Genomic DNA, 15,741 nt, shown 5'->3' with positions numbered 1-15,741 from the left:
ACTGTCTTTGAATTACTGTGTCGGGCCTCCTGCACAAAGGCTATGTTCTTTGAATTGACTGAGGCCTGCTGACAACCATGATATCAATCTGCCTTTCTGTCTGTACTAAATGACAAGGCAAGGCAGAAGTAATGTGATCCTGCTATCTCTGGCAGAGGCGTCAGAATGCAAAAAGGCAGGACAAGGATAATGAGCACATCCAGGTAGACTTGGAGTGAGTGAGCACAATGAAGTACATGTGTAAGCTGGAAATGCAGCCTCATCCAGTCCATGAGCTGGGTGCTTATCCTTGAGTGCTTATTGTCCTGAAGCAGTGTTTCAATGATAGCTGCTGATGCAGCATTAAAGAACAAAAGTTCATTAAAGAACACCAGAGATTTGCCATGAGGATTCATACAAGCTTGGACATGGTGGATGCCAGTGTTTGTGGACTTGGATTGCATGTGGCTAGTGCCCGTGGAGTGTACCTTGAGGTGTTGATGTCTGGTGTCCAACATGGAGGTCCTTTGGTGCATGTGGTGAGCTGAAAGTTGCCAGGTGCCCACTCTGATTCCCATGTCAAGAATACTTGATCTCTGACTTGTTCAGTGCATTTGATCACATATAAAGCTGAATTTCATGAAATGAGTTGCAGCATTAATAAGGTGTTTAACAAGCACTACACGACTGCCAAGTGTGAAACTCACCTTGCCACTCAGCAGATATATAAAAGATGCAGAAAATTGCTCCCAAAATCAAGGTAGACCTCACCAGATTTCTCTCACAATTCTGCCCCAAATCTTACCACAGCCCATGTCACTTTGGCCCTTGTAAGATTATGCCTGACAAGTTACTCTCTGTAATTAGAGGTACAGAGGTAGCAGCAGCTAATGGGTTTTTGTTGTGTTGTTTATTTGTACTGTCTTCAATTTCAGTTACTACAGACATGACTTGAGAGTTTTGTTAAGTTAGTTTATTGTATAAATGTCTCTTTAACTGAACCTGCTTTTGTACCAATGTAACAATGCTTGTTAACTGTCACATAGGTTGCAACACATGAGTAAGGAAAGCTGTTTGTAATATGATTTTCCTTTTTATTACTTTTACCTCTTCATTTTTTTATTCCCTTCAATAATTTCATAGCTAATTCATTTTTCTTATGAGTAGTGTTTTCTACCAAGAATTTTTTAACAGAATTATCAAAAGAAAGACTTTTATCTTTCCTCTTTCAGATAAATCTCAGAATTGTCATGATGCAGAGAGGTTTATCAGCCTGTACTGGCTCACATTTTACCTTATTGCCAGTCTCCTACCTTTGGCCTGTAACTCTGTATATTGTTTCAATTTAAGACACCATCCAATGCCTTCTTGAAAACTTCAGTTGAACCTATCTCCGGCACACCTCCAGACAATTCATTCCAGATTAAAACTAAAAGGTTCTTTCTCACCTCACATTGCTTCTTTTCCAAAACACTTCACAACTGTGCCCTTCTATTCTTGATCCATTTATGAGGAGAAACTGTCACTTTGTGTCTACTCTAGATCCTAATGATTTTGAAAACAGCAATCAACTCTCATCTCCAAGGATGACAATCTCAATTTCTCTAATCTTTCCTCATAACTGAAATGTTTCATCTCAAGAATCACTGTTGTCAACTCTTCTGCACGCTCGCCAATGCATTTATACTCTTCCTAGAGTGTGATGCCCAGAACTATCCACAAGATTCCAATGCATGTCTAACCAGTGTCTTATATAAGTTCATCATAGCTGTTCCTTGACTGTATGCCCTGACGTATGGAGCACTAAACAATGTTTTACTATCATCTCCTTTTATCAGTATGCATGACTAAATTATTTTAGAACTGATGATAGCTCTTAAGAAATTAAACATAATTTATATCTGCCTTTGTCCACTATTAGACTCTTCTGTTCCACCCTGTTTTGATTATGACCTGCATTGCTTTTCAAGTAACATTGGTTCTATATCCATCAAATGTGGTAATTTTGTAGTCCTGCTATACTCAGCCTTTTTCTGAAATTTTTGGAGGCTACAAGCACTACAATAGATCCAGAACAACGCAGCAGTTCACCACCTCCTCAAGAGTAGAAAATACCAGCACAGCTACAAATATCTCAAAGAGTACAGTTTGTGAACTTGAGGAAATAGCACTGGGTGGGTCACGGTGCACAGAAACCAAACAAAGTCAACAGGGGATAGCTCTCTGATGAAGGGTCTAGGCCCGAAACGTCAGCTTTTGTGCTCCTGAGATGCTGCTGGGCCTGCTGTGTTCATCCAGTCTCACATTTCATTATCTTGGATTCTCCAGCATCTGCAGTTCCCATTATCACTCAAAGTCAACAGGGGGAAGCCTTTCCACTGGCAAAAGGACACACATTTAAAGTGATTGGCAAAAGAAGCAGAGGCAACTTGAAGAAGCAGTGAATGGGTTTGACTGGGAGTGTACTCATGTGGTTTGGAGAAGGAATTTTGCTTGCATCTTCCACAATAATATCGGATAATTATCTGAAGGGACAGGCTTTACATGGGTCGAGAGAAAAGGCAGGGGAATGAGACTAGCATTCATAAAGACCTGGCACAGATATAGTGGGCCAAATGGCCTACTTCTGTGCTGTAACCATTCTATGTTTTTATAATGAAGATAAATTGGCAGTGACAGGAGAAGAGCAGGAACCTGATAGCTTGACAGCCACACTGCTGTCATTAATGAATCATTAATAAGCAGTGTGGGTTGCTTTGTAATGCTGCTATTGCTATTTTGTGTAAAAGGAGATTAAATGTTGGCCATGCTGACAATCGAATGTCTCCAATTTGATGCATGTCTGAGCAGGTCATTCATTAAAGCTGCATTTGATCCTTATGATACATTGAGGAAAGATAGAGGTTGTAAAGTTTGGATGAGAGTTGATCTTGATTGCCAATAGCATTGAAGTTTCAATGGCGTAGATTGGCTCCAGATATCCTAGCAGCAGATGGCATAGTTCTGCAAATGGCTTGCTACTGATCCTGTTTATCCTTCACCTTTTGGCATAGCTGCAGCTCTGTGTGCTCCAGGCCTCCAGTCGTAGCCTATACAGCTGTGGAACATTGACTAATAAAGGCAGGAAAATGCAACTTGTGCTCTAATAAATTATTTTTCTTTTGGGAAGTGCTTAGTGTCAACATCGGAACTGTCATAAGGGGTTTACTTCAGATCAGGAGCTTTGTATTTGAAAATCAATTCAACCTAGTCTCCAACAATGACTAAAGAGTGTGATTAATGATTTGAAGCTGAAGTGAAATGCCTCTTGCCTGTCTTCAACTGCAATCTCTATTCTCTTTAAGAAGAGAATTCAAGGCATTCTTCATGCCATCATGAGGTCTATAACCTGGGCATCAAAAGGCCATCCTGAATGGTAACAAGAATGGGTGTTGAAAACACGATATATGTCATTTGATTCCTCCATTGCTTAACTGTGTTTGGCCGTGAGGAAAGTAATATTCACAGGAGGAAAAAGTGGGCATAATCAATTTGCCAATACGTCATACATGTTGCAGGTAAATGGAGCAAATGGTGTTCAACACAATGAAAGCAAAGTGATTGCAAATGGGAACAATGTTTCTCAGAACATGTTGCCTCAGGGTACTTTGGAAATATGTGTAATCTCCCCATAGCCATGGATTCATGCAGAAGTTGCTGGAGGTTACCATGGCAACTTTCTTCCAGCATCACATCCAATGTTGATCTCCTCTCCTTTGTCTTAAAAGTATATAATCCCATGTTAGACTACAGCCAGTAGCATGATAAACTGAGAAATTCATTAAATTTGTTGTTTAGTGCACTTAAAACATGCCAATTTTGAATTAAGCAACATAACGATTGCTTTTGTCCTTCCAGTTGTTACAGTGCCGCATTGACCTTGACCTGAAGGACACTGACGGCACTAAAAGTTTTTTTTGTTCCCAGCTAATGTTAATACTGACAAGTCAGATCCCAAACCGAGATCTGGCTTGACAAATCAAAATAAAGACGGTCATAGATCATAGAATCCTTACAGTGTAGAAGCCATTTGGCCCATTGAGTCCACACTGACCCTCTGAAGAGCATCTCACCCAGATCCACTCCTTATCCAATCCCTGCATTTCACATCCTAGATATTATGGGCAATTTAGCATGGCGAATCCACCTTATTTGCACATCTTTGTACTGTGGGATGAAACCAGAACACTCAGAGGAAACCCATGCAGACATGGGGAGAATGTGAAAACTCCACATTGGCTCTGGTTGAAGCATAAGCATGCAATGCTGCAGATTTTGTTTTAATAATAAAACAGAAGTTATTAACAAAAGAAATGAAAACAAAATAGAATAAACCAAACCATCTGCTTATAATAAAAGTTCAAAGACTTATCAACATACTATAAAAGTATAATCCCAAGCACCCAAAACTGCCCTTCATGTAAAAAAAAGATACTTTTTTGATCGTACCCAAAACACACGCATGGTATAATACTCAAGCACCACTTAAGTAATACTCATGCCTGAGCCCCTATATGTAACACCTTTATAGGTTTTACTCACTTGTGATTTCAACTTTTATGCAGCTATATTCTAGAGCTATTATACATCTGATTTAAAATATATTCATTTCTAAGTAATCTCTTTATGGTATTATGCCAACATGTCTGTTCTAGGTCTAACACTAACTCTTTAATCTAAGACAATCTCGTAATACATCTTTCTTTTCCCAGCAGCATTGGTTTACACAGCTATCCCATTCCAAGCATTTCATCAGACTGCTCAAAACTCTAAGTAAAACTGAATCTGAAAGCTACCCTCTCTAAGCTTTACTTGTTTGTCTTATGTTTAAAAAAAGTCCCAGATTTCTCTGACAGACCTAGAGGCCCCATTATTCACCTATCTGAGTCACAAAACAATCTAAGATATACAAAGAAATCCATTAGTAACACACAAAACCTCATTCATTTTAAAGCTAGGCCTCAAAAACTGTTTTAAAAGAAATCAACATGGCTACAGAAATGCCTAATTTAATTGTTAATTTTGCACACGCATAAAACTCAGATGTCACTAATGCAAAAAACAGAAACTGACACATGATATACAAATATGTAAAAATCCAATAGTTTACTTCATTTTAAGTATCATTGTACTAAAGGCACAATGAATAACATTAGATTTATGTTTGAAAATGTAACACTGATGGATACTAATACAGTTCTGCAGCTATTTTGATAATAAATAGGGCCAAAAAGAAATCTTAGTTCAAGCAGCCTTATATTTTGAAATTTATTTTGCTAATCATATTGTCTAGATATCAGGCAATTGTTTTTGCCGAAATTGCAGATATAATTATTTTGATGTGACTAATCTCCAAATAGTTTCAGCACTACTAATCATTCATGTTAAAAATTAATAGATTAATAAAACTTTAAATTGCTCCCAGCAGAATGTTCAATCAGAAATCATAAAACATCCAATATTATTTATGGAAAAACATCATACACATGATGCCTATAACTGTGTATTAACTGGCAAAGATCATATATTTGAGTTGCATGTTGATTAGAATCTACCATTGCATCATTGAACACCAGAAAAACAGCATTGGTTTATTATTTTATGAAGACATCTTGTCAAGTACATATGTCAGAGAGTATAGTATTCTGTGTGCACATCAGCTGAAGTGGAATTAAACTGCTTATCACCAAGTGCTGTGATCTTAACTGTAACTGAATTAAGTATTTTCCCCATAACATTTAAATCAAGAAAACCAAATTACTTTTGAGGTTGATAATGAAAAACTAATGCCGTTAATAGAACTGGAGCCAGCATCTGAAAACACCATTGTTTTGCGCATGCATAAATTACCATCGCTGGCACAAGCGAGCAATTAATCATCTAATAACAATTGAAAAGAGAACTTTACTTAATATATTGAATATTATATATATGCAAGATAAAAATAAGCTGTTCAGAAGGGCTACCTTATTATTTGTATTTCAAGTCCTTTAACATTTTTTGGGATAGACTTATTCCATTATTTTAGGTACAAAGGTGAAGATGTAGACAAGGAAATTAAATGTAAAGGACCAGCAGAGAAAGTATCACAAGCATTATATTTGGAATCAGTAACTAAGATAGAAAATGTTGGAATTGCATGGCAAATTATCAACATCTGCAAAGGACAGTAAATTTAACTTTTCAGCAAGAGTCACACCCTCCAGGGTCAAACTGTTCTTTGTTTCCACAATTATCTTGTTTTTCTTTCAGACTGTAGTTTTGCTTTCTATCTCTATTTCAGTCTGTTTTATAGGTATTATGTTGGTTGATCAGAAGCAGAGTTACTACAAAATCAAGTGAGGACATAACAAAGCAATCGCAGTCATGTGCAAACATTAGTATTGACCACCAGTCATGGAAAAGAAATCCTACATCCAAATTTGTTCCGAACACCTGCAGCTTTTTTTCCTCTCATTCTATGAAATTCTTTAGAACCTTATTCTAACATTAGTTCAAGTCTAATTCATTTAAAAGCACTGTAGGGGCTCTCAATGGCACATCAGAAATAAAAGAGTTTAGCCCAACTGCATGGCGATCTTTTTTTGTACATAGCAAATTGGCTGTGCTCAGTGGAGCACCAGCTGGAAGCTGTGTACAGAACCCATGTGTTCACCTTTAATGTACTGGAGCATACAGTAAAAGAACTCTCTGAGAATGATGTCACATCAAGCTGCTTGACACATAATACACTCTTTGATCTCCCACTTTCCATGGCAGTGCGTACCGTCAAAATTTATGAGGTGAATATAATCATTTAATATATCTTTTCTTTAACAAGTTGAGTATCTTCATGATTGATGGTGGCAAGTTTAGAAAATCTGGTAAATATCCCTGAAATGGTGTCAGTCAACCTAGAAAACTGGGTTCAGCTTCTGCAGATCAGCATAGCTGCCAGCAAATGATTGGTACGAGAGAAATAGAAGCAGCCGGCTCTCTGGAGGCTGTGCCTGGCACCGTTTTCTGATGAACATTCACAGTCACAACTGGTGAGAATGAGGAGTGCCATCTGTAAACTGTAAATCCTGAACATTTACTCAATCTGCTGCACCGTGCTGACAATAGGGAGTTCATAAAATCAAAGCCACCCTCACAAATGAAAGCAGAGAGCTGCATTTTAGCAATTAAATTAAGCTAATTCATCACTAAAACAGCTGAGGCTTTCTTCATGGGTGACAATATCTGAGTTTTACATTTTCTTTTCCTTCCCTTTACCCTCTGTTTTTTTTTAAATTTTGATAGGTAGCATTGTTGTCCTCACCAAGCCTGTAACTTTAAAAGAGGGTGACAGGGTCACCTTGACGACAGATGTTCTCAAGGCAACAGATGGTGCTGGCAAACCCGAAGAGCTATTGTACGCCATCTCTGTGCCACCTGCACATGGTCAGATCGAGTACATCAATTATCCTGGAGTGGCCATTTCCAGTTTCAGCCAGTTGGAGGTAGCAGCCCAGAAGGTCTGCTATGTCCATGACAACAGTCGTGAGACCAGCACGGATGGATTTAGGTGAGGAGACCTGCACTGTCATACTTTAGATATCTGAACAATAATAATACAGATCAAAACACATAAATACTGATTGTAACAGTCAGTTCTTGCTTATGAGGCAGCTTATATTTTGAAACGGAATCTGATTTTAAAACTGAATGTTACCAAAACATAGCAGAATTGATTTTCTCCCTCCTGAAGGTGGCAGGAGAAGTGGCTTGAAATAGAGCAAATGGCACTACTTGTACCTAATTTACACTAACCCCTGCCCCAAACTTCTCTTTCCCTCACTAATTAAGATTTGGATGGTAATTTCAATGGGCAACATTCGCATCCTCTCAGATTAAAATCTTAAGATGTCAGTTACCAGCCTTATCTTCAAGGCCTGAACTCACCACCTCCTCAAGGATCTGTCTTCCTTGCAGGCAGTAAAATGTGGCTAACTTCCTGACTGAGATACCAAAATCTTCAACCTGTGAGAAAACTGTGGAAAGTATTTACCCTCTCACCACTGAATTCATCCTAAGAAGTAGGCCTCAACTGGCAGACATCATGAGTCAGAATCTGCAGCCTCCGATTGTCCAGCAGCTTCCACCGATCCAGCATCTTGGTGTAGAGGCCAGTGATTTACTGAGAAGCTATCTGAAGCTTACCAGTCAGCTCTTAATGAGTTGATTCATGGCTGATCAGGTGTGCTTTATCATCACTAGGGGCGAGAAGGTAGTCACCATTGATCCTACACATTAATCCCCACGTGAGAAAAAATACAAAATCTGCTGTACATAACTATCTAAATGCATAGTTTGCAAAATGCTTTTGTAAAATCATTATGTTTAAATTTAATGTCACTCTATTAATCTGACAGGAAAATTAAATTACCGTCACAAAAGCCTCTCAAATCCCCAAGAGATAACACAAATATAATTTGATACAGATTATTCGATAGATTAGTTGAACTGAATATCCTACAGGGTACTTTTGTCAGAGATGACTGACCACTGAGAGTTCAAAGTGCTTACAGTGGAAGGATTAATATCTTGTCATAATCCTATTGTGATGTTTTATTGCTTACTTTGTTAGGGGAGCATTTGTATCAATCATGCCAAGTTTCTTAACTGTGATTATGCAAAACCATAATGTGGATTATAGTTCAATATATTCAAATTGTATAATTAACAATCTATACTAATATTGAAAAATGTTGTTTTTCGATCAGAGGCCTATGTGGGTTTCCATCCTTTGACTATGATGAAATAGATGGTTTTCATGAATGTTTATCACTTCTTGTAGCCGGTACCTTCTGGCATAATCTAGTGCCAAAGCCCAGCTCCCTATCAGCTCTGCTATAATTCATTCTCAGCATTTGGAAGTGATCTGGTTCCAGGTGATTTATTAAATTACTTTTTATTGTGCTACTTCTAACTTGTCCATCTGCTCGGCAGCTCCTAACTCACAATCTGTCTGTAGTTTGCAGAAAGACAAACTGTCAAGGCCTGTTCATGCACTAACACTTGACAATTCTCTTTCGGATTAGATTAATACCAGTTGTGACAGATTTTAAAGCTTGAAAAGAGATGCAAAAAAAATCTTATTAGAGCTTGTTGGAGCACTGATCAATTTTGACAGACACAGGCTGGATGCAAGAGATAGAACATAATTCATTTTACAAAAAAGAGAATACAAAGAATACATAGAACACGCTTTTTGAAATTTCAAAGGAACCCACATCAAAATATTTAAAAGATTAAGCAATAATCCTGTTATCGACAATTAGGGTGGGCTTGCGAATTGGCCAGAAAGAAAGATGGGTATTGCTATTTGTGGGCTAGTAGAACAATGTCCAAAGAAACACCAACAGATGATGGATGCAGATGATTAACAAAATCACTACCCTTGGCACAGATATTTGAATTTAAAGTGAAAACCTTTTCATCAGGATTCATTGGGATAATTACTCTAAAAACGAGACTTCCTAACAGATGCCATTGTCAGCTATGGTGGAATTAAGTCCTTTCTCATTCATACTCTTGTTTTCCCACAGATTTTTTGTTAGCAATGGGATGACGGTTAAAAACAGCTCCATGCAGTTTAACATTGAGCGCACTGACCGTATCATGCCTACTCTAGTCAATAATAAAGGTCTTCAGTTACCAGATGGGGCCAAGTTGGTCATCTCTCCTGACAATCTTCAACTCTCAGATCCAGACACTCCCTTGATGAACCTAACTTACGTTATTATCCAGCCTCCTCAGTATGGCAACATCTACCTGAAAGAAAACGTTCTTTCCCAGGCCCACTTCACACAGTTGAATGTGAATAATTTGGACATTTCATACAAGCACAATTCTGGGTCCTCTGAGCCTGACCATTTTACGTTCATTGCTTCTGATGGAACCAATCATGGCTTTTTAGTCAATGGCCAGATGAGAAAGGAGCCTGTTATATTCAGATTACAGGTACGTGAATATTATATGTGCAATAACATAAAACTAAATTAAAAATCAGTTATTCTGTGGGTATTTACTAAAATAAACAACAAATTATCTATGGCAGATGAAATTAATTGGTGGTATTGCAGTATTCACTCTTAAATGTAATATGTTACATTGAATATATTGCACCGATTCATTCAATCATCAAGTTCTATCACTGTCCAGCTGTTTAAGGAAGGTGGAATGAGAACTTGTTTCTTCGCCTATTTTAGCTATTATTAATACTTACATTCAAACTATGTTAATTTACCCACTTTAAAACCAGCTCCTCTGAAATATTTCTTGTACTTAATAGTTTTTAATGATAGCCACTTCAGAGGATGATACAGAGAGAGCATGATTAATGCTTTTATATGAACCAATGTCTCCAGCTTAACTTTACTCTACCCCTCTATCTTCAACCACATCATTGACTCAAACCTAACACAGATCACTTTAAAATTTTAGTACATGATAATTCAATGTAAAGGAGTTAATTTACCTTAAAAAGCTGTTTAAATTGAAACAAATGTTTGATTTGTTCAGAAAATGAAAATTTTCAGAATTGAGCTTGAATAAACTTGCTGCCATTTCAGAACAAGTTATTTCTAAATGAAGGTTAGCAACAAAAACTTGACAAATGAGCCCAAGGGATATTGATGGCAATTTTCTTTTATACAGCGAGATATGATAATCCAAAAAGCATTTCTTAAAAGGTTGATAGAAGTGGGTTAAATGAATATTTATAAAAGGTAACCAGAAGTACACTTATAAATGAAAAATTTGCATGGTTACAAGGAAGACAGAGGGAGTAGGAACTATGGAGATAGCCCTTATAAAGAACTAAAACAGACATGATGATTGCGTGACCTTCTGTGTTGACTCAACATTTAAATAATAAGAATTAAACAATATGTTCCTTCAAAAGTGACAGTATCAATTACCATTATTTTCTGTTCTTTGCGACCACAATGCCCTTTACCACAACTATACGAAAATAAACACAGGGAGGATATCAGATTCTAGCAGATATACAGATGAAATTTACAAGCATTGTTTTGATTTCAAAGATACTTTACCATCCTTGTGTTAATTATGTTGCAAATTATTTTCAAAAATGCTGATCACTTTTCAAATATACATTTTGGTGCTTAATGAATTATTTTTATAAACTAATTAAGTTGTTATCATGTCAATATATCAACTTATTTTTTCAGTTATTTCCTGCTTTTTCTTTGAATTATAGTTCTTGCACAATTTTTTATATTTTTGTTCCAAAAGCAAAATACATCATTGTGTACTTGTTAAAAAAATTCCGCAATAAAATTAACATTCACATCACATACCACAGAATGAATAGTGTTCAGATTTTCTATGTATCATTATAGCCACAATTTAGGCATTTTGTTGCATTAATCTAAAGCTTTAATATTAATAGAGCTATTTCAGTGCAGCAACCAGTAATATTCAAAATAGGAAGTTAATTTACTATTTGTTTTAACACCTTTTTGTTTTAGGTTGTTTGTGAGCTTGCTTAATTAATGACATCATCCTTTGGGATCACTAGTATGCCATAATAAAGGCTTTTAATGTAAATTAATAGGCAGTGCCCATTAAACCGTGAATCTCACACAAATAATTACTGTTTTAACATTCCAGTAAATTGCACCTCGATGCAACTCTGTTTTGTGGCATAATAAAAGAACACAATTCTCCTTTTTTCAGTAAATAAACTTCTCAAATTCTATTTTAGAATATAAACTGAAAGAACTGTGGTTGCTGTATAAATCAGAAACAAAAACAGACCTGCTGAGCTTTTCCAGCAATTTCTGTTTTTGTGTCTAGCTTAGAGTGTTGTTGAAGTTACTTTAAAGTGCTTGGTGCTGTGCTGACCCTCCAGCTGTTAATGGATCAGTATAGGCTGCATCATGAGCATGCAAAGGGAAGTCGTTTTCCTCCCCTCAACACTGACAAAACTCCATTCACCCTCTCCCCAACCTCCACAGCTCACCATTTTCATCAAAAATATTACAGGCCTCTGAACAACAAATACAGAAAATATGAACAGAATGATTCCTTACCCCCAACGCTACTTATTGGTGTAAGCAACCTCATACACAATGAGGAAGGAATTCTGCAAATTGCCTGGAACTCCTGAAATTTGGATCTTTATCTGCTTACAATATTGAGAAGCTAAAGTGAGTGGCCTATGTCAGTTAGTGTAGACTTTTATTATTAAGAAGATAGTCAATGAAGTAAAATGAAGAAATCACAGATAAGTGATAACGCAGTGTGGAGCTAGAGGAGCACCTTCTTCAGATGGGTCCTGACCTGAAACGTCAGCTTTCCTGCTCCTCTGATGCTGCCTGGCCTGCTGTGTTCATCCAGCTCCACACTGTGTTATCTCTGACTCCAGCATCACCACTTCTATCTCACAGACAAATGATATCTACTTTGGGATTAAAAGCTATCATGTACAGTGGTTGTGCTGCTGGGCAAATAATCCACAGACTGCACTGATCAACCAGACAGCATGAATTTACCATGAGAGTCAAGAATTTGAATGCAATTTTAAAAATCTGGGATAAAATTTGATCTAAGTAAAAGTAATCACAAAACTTGCATAAAGTCATTAAAAACTCAATTGGTTCACAAATGTCCTTTCAAGGAACAAAATTATTCACATTATTTATATGACCCTCATAAACTGCTCAATTGCATTTAATGACATGGCTATGGTGCAATGTATTGAATCCCTACAGTATGGATGCGGGCCATTTGGCTCATTGAGTCCACACTGACCCTCTGAAGAGCATCCCACCCAGGAGAATGTGCAAACTCTACACAGTTGCCCAAGGCTGGAATTGAACCCAGGCCACTGGCACTGAAGCAGCAGTGCTAACCCCTGAGCCACCAAGCCTCACCTCAGCTTTCCTCTGACATCTCAGGTCGAGCAATAAATGCATCAGCCTTGCTAATGACAGCTACGTTCTGGGCACGAGTCTAAAAAACATTGTAAAGGAAAAGTTGTGAGATGCTGAGAGTTTCAAGATTCTCAGGAAAGAGAGTTTCAGTGCATCATTAGACCTACCCTGAAGAATGTTTTTGAATCAAAGCAAAGATGCATTTTAATTTTGCATTATTTCTTTCACTCTAATGTTATTCATCTACAATGTTTAATACAGCATTACTAAATCATTTCTATGAGATAACGGATGCACACGCCATTAATGGTAAATGTTAGAATTATGTAAATAATTGTATGTCATAGACCTACACAACTACAACAATGATTAAATCTGCCTTTACCTCTTTCATCAACACTTCCTCCCATAATAAATGTATAAGTTAGTGACTGGAAAAACAAGTTGGTTTCCTGTGCAGAGGATGTCTGTTGAGTACCTACATGGGTTAATTAGGCAGGTGCTGATGCGAACTGAATCTGAGAGACATTTTTGGCAAAACTTCAAAAGTGGATGTTCTGGAATAAATTAACTTTGCGATTCTCAAATACTCCAATTCCAAGGTTGCACAGTGGTGTTCCATATTTAAATATGGTTTAACTCCATAACGGTTTAACTTCATGCTTTATTTGTCTACTGTACCAAAGCCACTGACTCGTGTTAGACTATGATTTCACAAGGTCTAACGTCTCCTCAGTTCCAAGTCTCCATTTGTGTGATTCAAACAATGAAGGAGAAATTTTAACCTAACGCAATGGATACAATGCACACAGAATTAGGAAGAACACCATTGACTTAATGGGAGATTAAAGTCTGTATGCTCAAACATCTATCATATCTAAACTAGTCAGTTTCCTGATGGCTGATTTAGACTAACAATTTCCCCGAAGCAGGCCATTTTCCAATGGAGTAAGGAAGGCGTCATAGACTAGAAGTTTTCTACCTACCTCCTCCGTTTAAGATCTTTGTAGTGAGACGTTTTTCACACCGCATGTACAAAAATCTGTGTGATCTGTAGAACTCTGCTGGGATAGATAATTGGAAATGCCAGCCAGTGCTATGTCCCAATTCCAAATTCAATGGCAGTACCATTACTGAATCCCCGACTCCCAATATCCTTGGAGTTTCCATTGACCAGAAACTAACCTAGACTCACCATATAAATTCAATGGCTACAAGAACATGTCAGATTCTAGGAATGCTGCAGCAATTAACCCACTTCCTGACTCCTCCATCTACAAGGCACACATCAGGAGTGTGATGTGATACTCCCACTTGCCTGGATGCCTGCTGCTCCTAAAACACACGAGAAGCTGAACATTATTCAGGGCATGGCTGCCCACTTGATTGGCACCACATTCACAAACATTCAGACAATCCATTACCAACACTCAGTAGCAGCAGTGTGTACGATCTACGAGATGCACTGCTGAAATTTACTCAAGACCCTTAGATAGGACCTTCCAAACCCACAACCACTTTCATCTAGAATGTCAAAGGCAGAAGCTACATGGAAACACAGCCACCCGCAAGTTCCCCTTGAAGTCACAAACCATCCTGACTTGAAAGTATGCTGTCATTTCCTTCAATGCCTTTCCCTGGAATTCCCTCTCTAATATGTGGGTCTACTCACAGTTCATGGACTACAGCAGTTCAAGAAAGTAGCTCACCACCACCTTCTCAAAGGCATCTTGGAGTGGGCAAGAAATGCTGGCCCAGTTAGTAATGCCTATGTCTCCGCAAGTGGAAAAAAAAAGCAACCTTGATAGTCCAGCAGTAGAGGAGGAAAGGAACGTATGGGTGTTTAAGAGGTTCTCACCCCTGTTTCTTTTATGTATGGTGTTTTACTTTCAGATTTTGTGAAGAGCAAAATTGCACACCACGGGGATTGGCTCAGCCATAAGCTTGATGTTTTACTGAATCCTTGAACATCCCAAATAAAGATGCCTCCATGATATCTATTACCAATTGCCACCCACTAGTGAGGTTATTATCTCATTATTAAAACTTGGGAAGAAAATCAGACATTTTTTATCTCTATGTCAAGAGTCTAATTTTTCCCAATCAACTCTCTGTTGCCCCTGTCATTCAGGAGCTGGGAAAATTCTGCCCTGTGTTTCCACTTACACCATTACAAAAATAAAACTTCAGACCAATTCACTGCAAATTGGCTGATCCGTCTGATGTTGTTTGTAGGTCTGAGTCAGGCTGACCAGTCCTGATCCCTCTTCTGATTTCAGATAAGTCCCTTTGATTTTATGCTCTTCTTATAAGTCCAACTGCAATATCACATCTCCACCTGCCATTCTGTTGAATCACTTGGTATTCAGTGTGCTTTTTCTTTAGTTTATTTCATAGCCTGATCTTGGCAGGCTTGCTTATGATAATAGCATCCTCAGTTTCTTAATTGAGTTATACAATTATGGTTGTCATGTACCGCTGTTTATGATCCAGTCTCTTACATTTTTCTAATTAATTAATGGGATATGAGATTTACTGGCTGTGCCTGCATTTATTGCCAATCCATAATTGCCCTTGAGAAGGTGGTAATGTACTGTATTTTTTTAAACACTTCAGTCCATTTGGTTTAGGTACCCTCACAATGATGTTAGGAAGATAGTTCCGGGATTTTGACCCAGTGAAGGAATGACAATATATTTCCAAGTCACGATGGTGAGTGGCTTGGAGGGGAAAGGGTAGATGGTAGTGTTCCCAAGTACTTATTGCCCTTGTCCTTCTAGATGACCATAGTTGTAGTTTG

At 37.8% G+C, this 15,741-nt stretch overlaps 1 protein-coding gene across 8 annotated transcripts in view; it reads left to right on the top strand.

The window, feature by feature from the left end:
* The window catches only part of frem1b (Fras1 related extracellular matrix 1b), a 254,064-nt gene that overhangs the window by 199,951 nt on the left and 38,372 nt on the right, over window positions 1-15,741 (top strand). For 7 of the 8 annotated variants that reach the window (XM_048539869.2, XM_059647910.1, XM_048539868.2 and 4 more), the window contains 2 exons: window positions 7,300-7,564; window positions 9,588-10,002. In XM_048539869.2, coding sequence (XP_048395826.2) covers window positions 7,300-7,564; window positions 9,588-10,002 — 680 coding nt within the window. Of the gene's footprint in view, window positions 1-7,299; window positions 7,565-8,762; window positions 8,916-9,587; window positions 10,003-15,741 lie in introns of those variants that run through there. The other variant, XM_059647911.1, reaches the window with a different exon arrangement.

This window comes from Stegostoma tigrinum, chromosome 8 (genome assembly GCF_030684315.1).
Source record: "Stegostoma tigrinum isolate sSteTig4 chromosome 8, sSteTig4.hap1, whole genome shotgun sequence".
NCBI lineage: Eukaryota > Metazoa > Chordata > Chondrichthyes > Orectolobiformes > Stegostomatidae > Stegostoma > Stegostoma tigrinum.
Note: the sequence above shows the minus strand (reverse complement) of the source record. Positions and strands in the feature narration are given on the sequence as shown.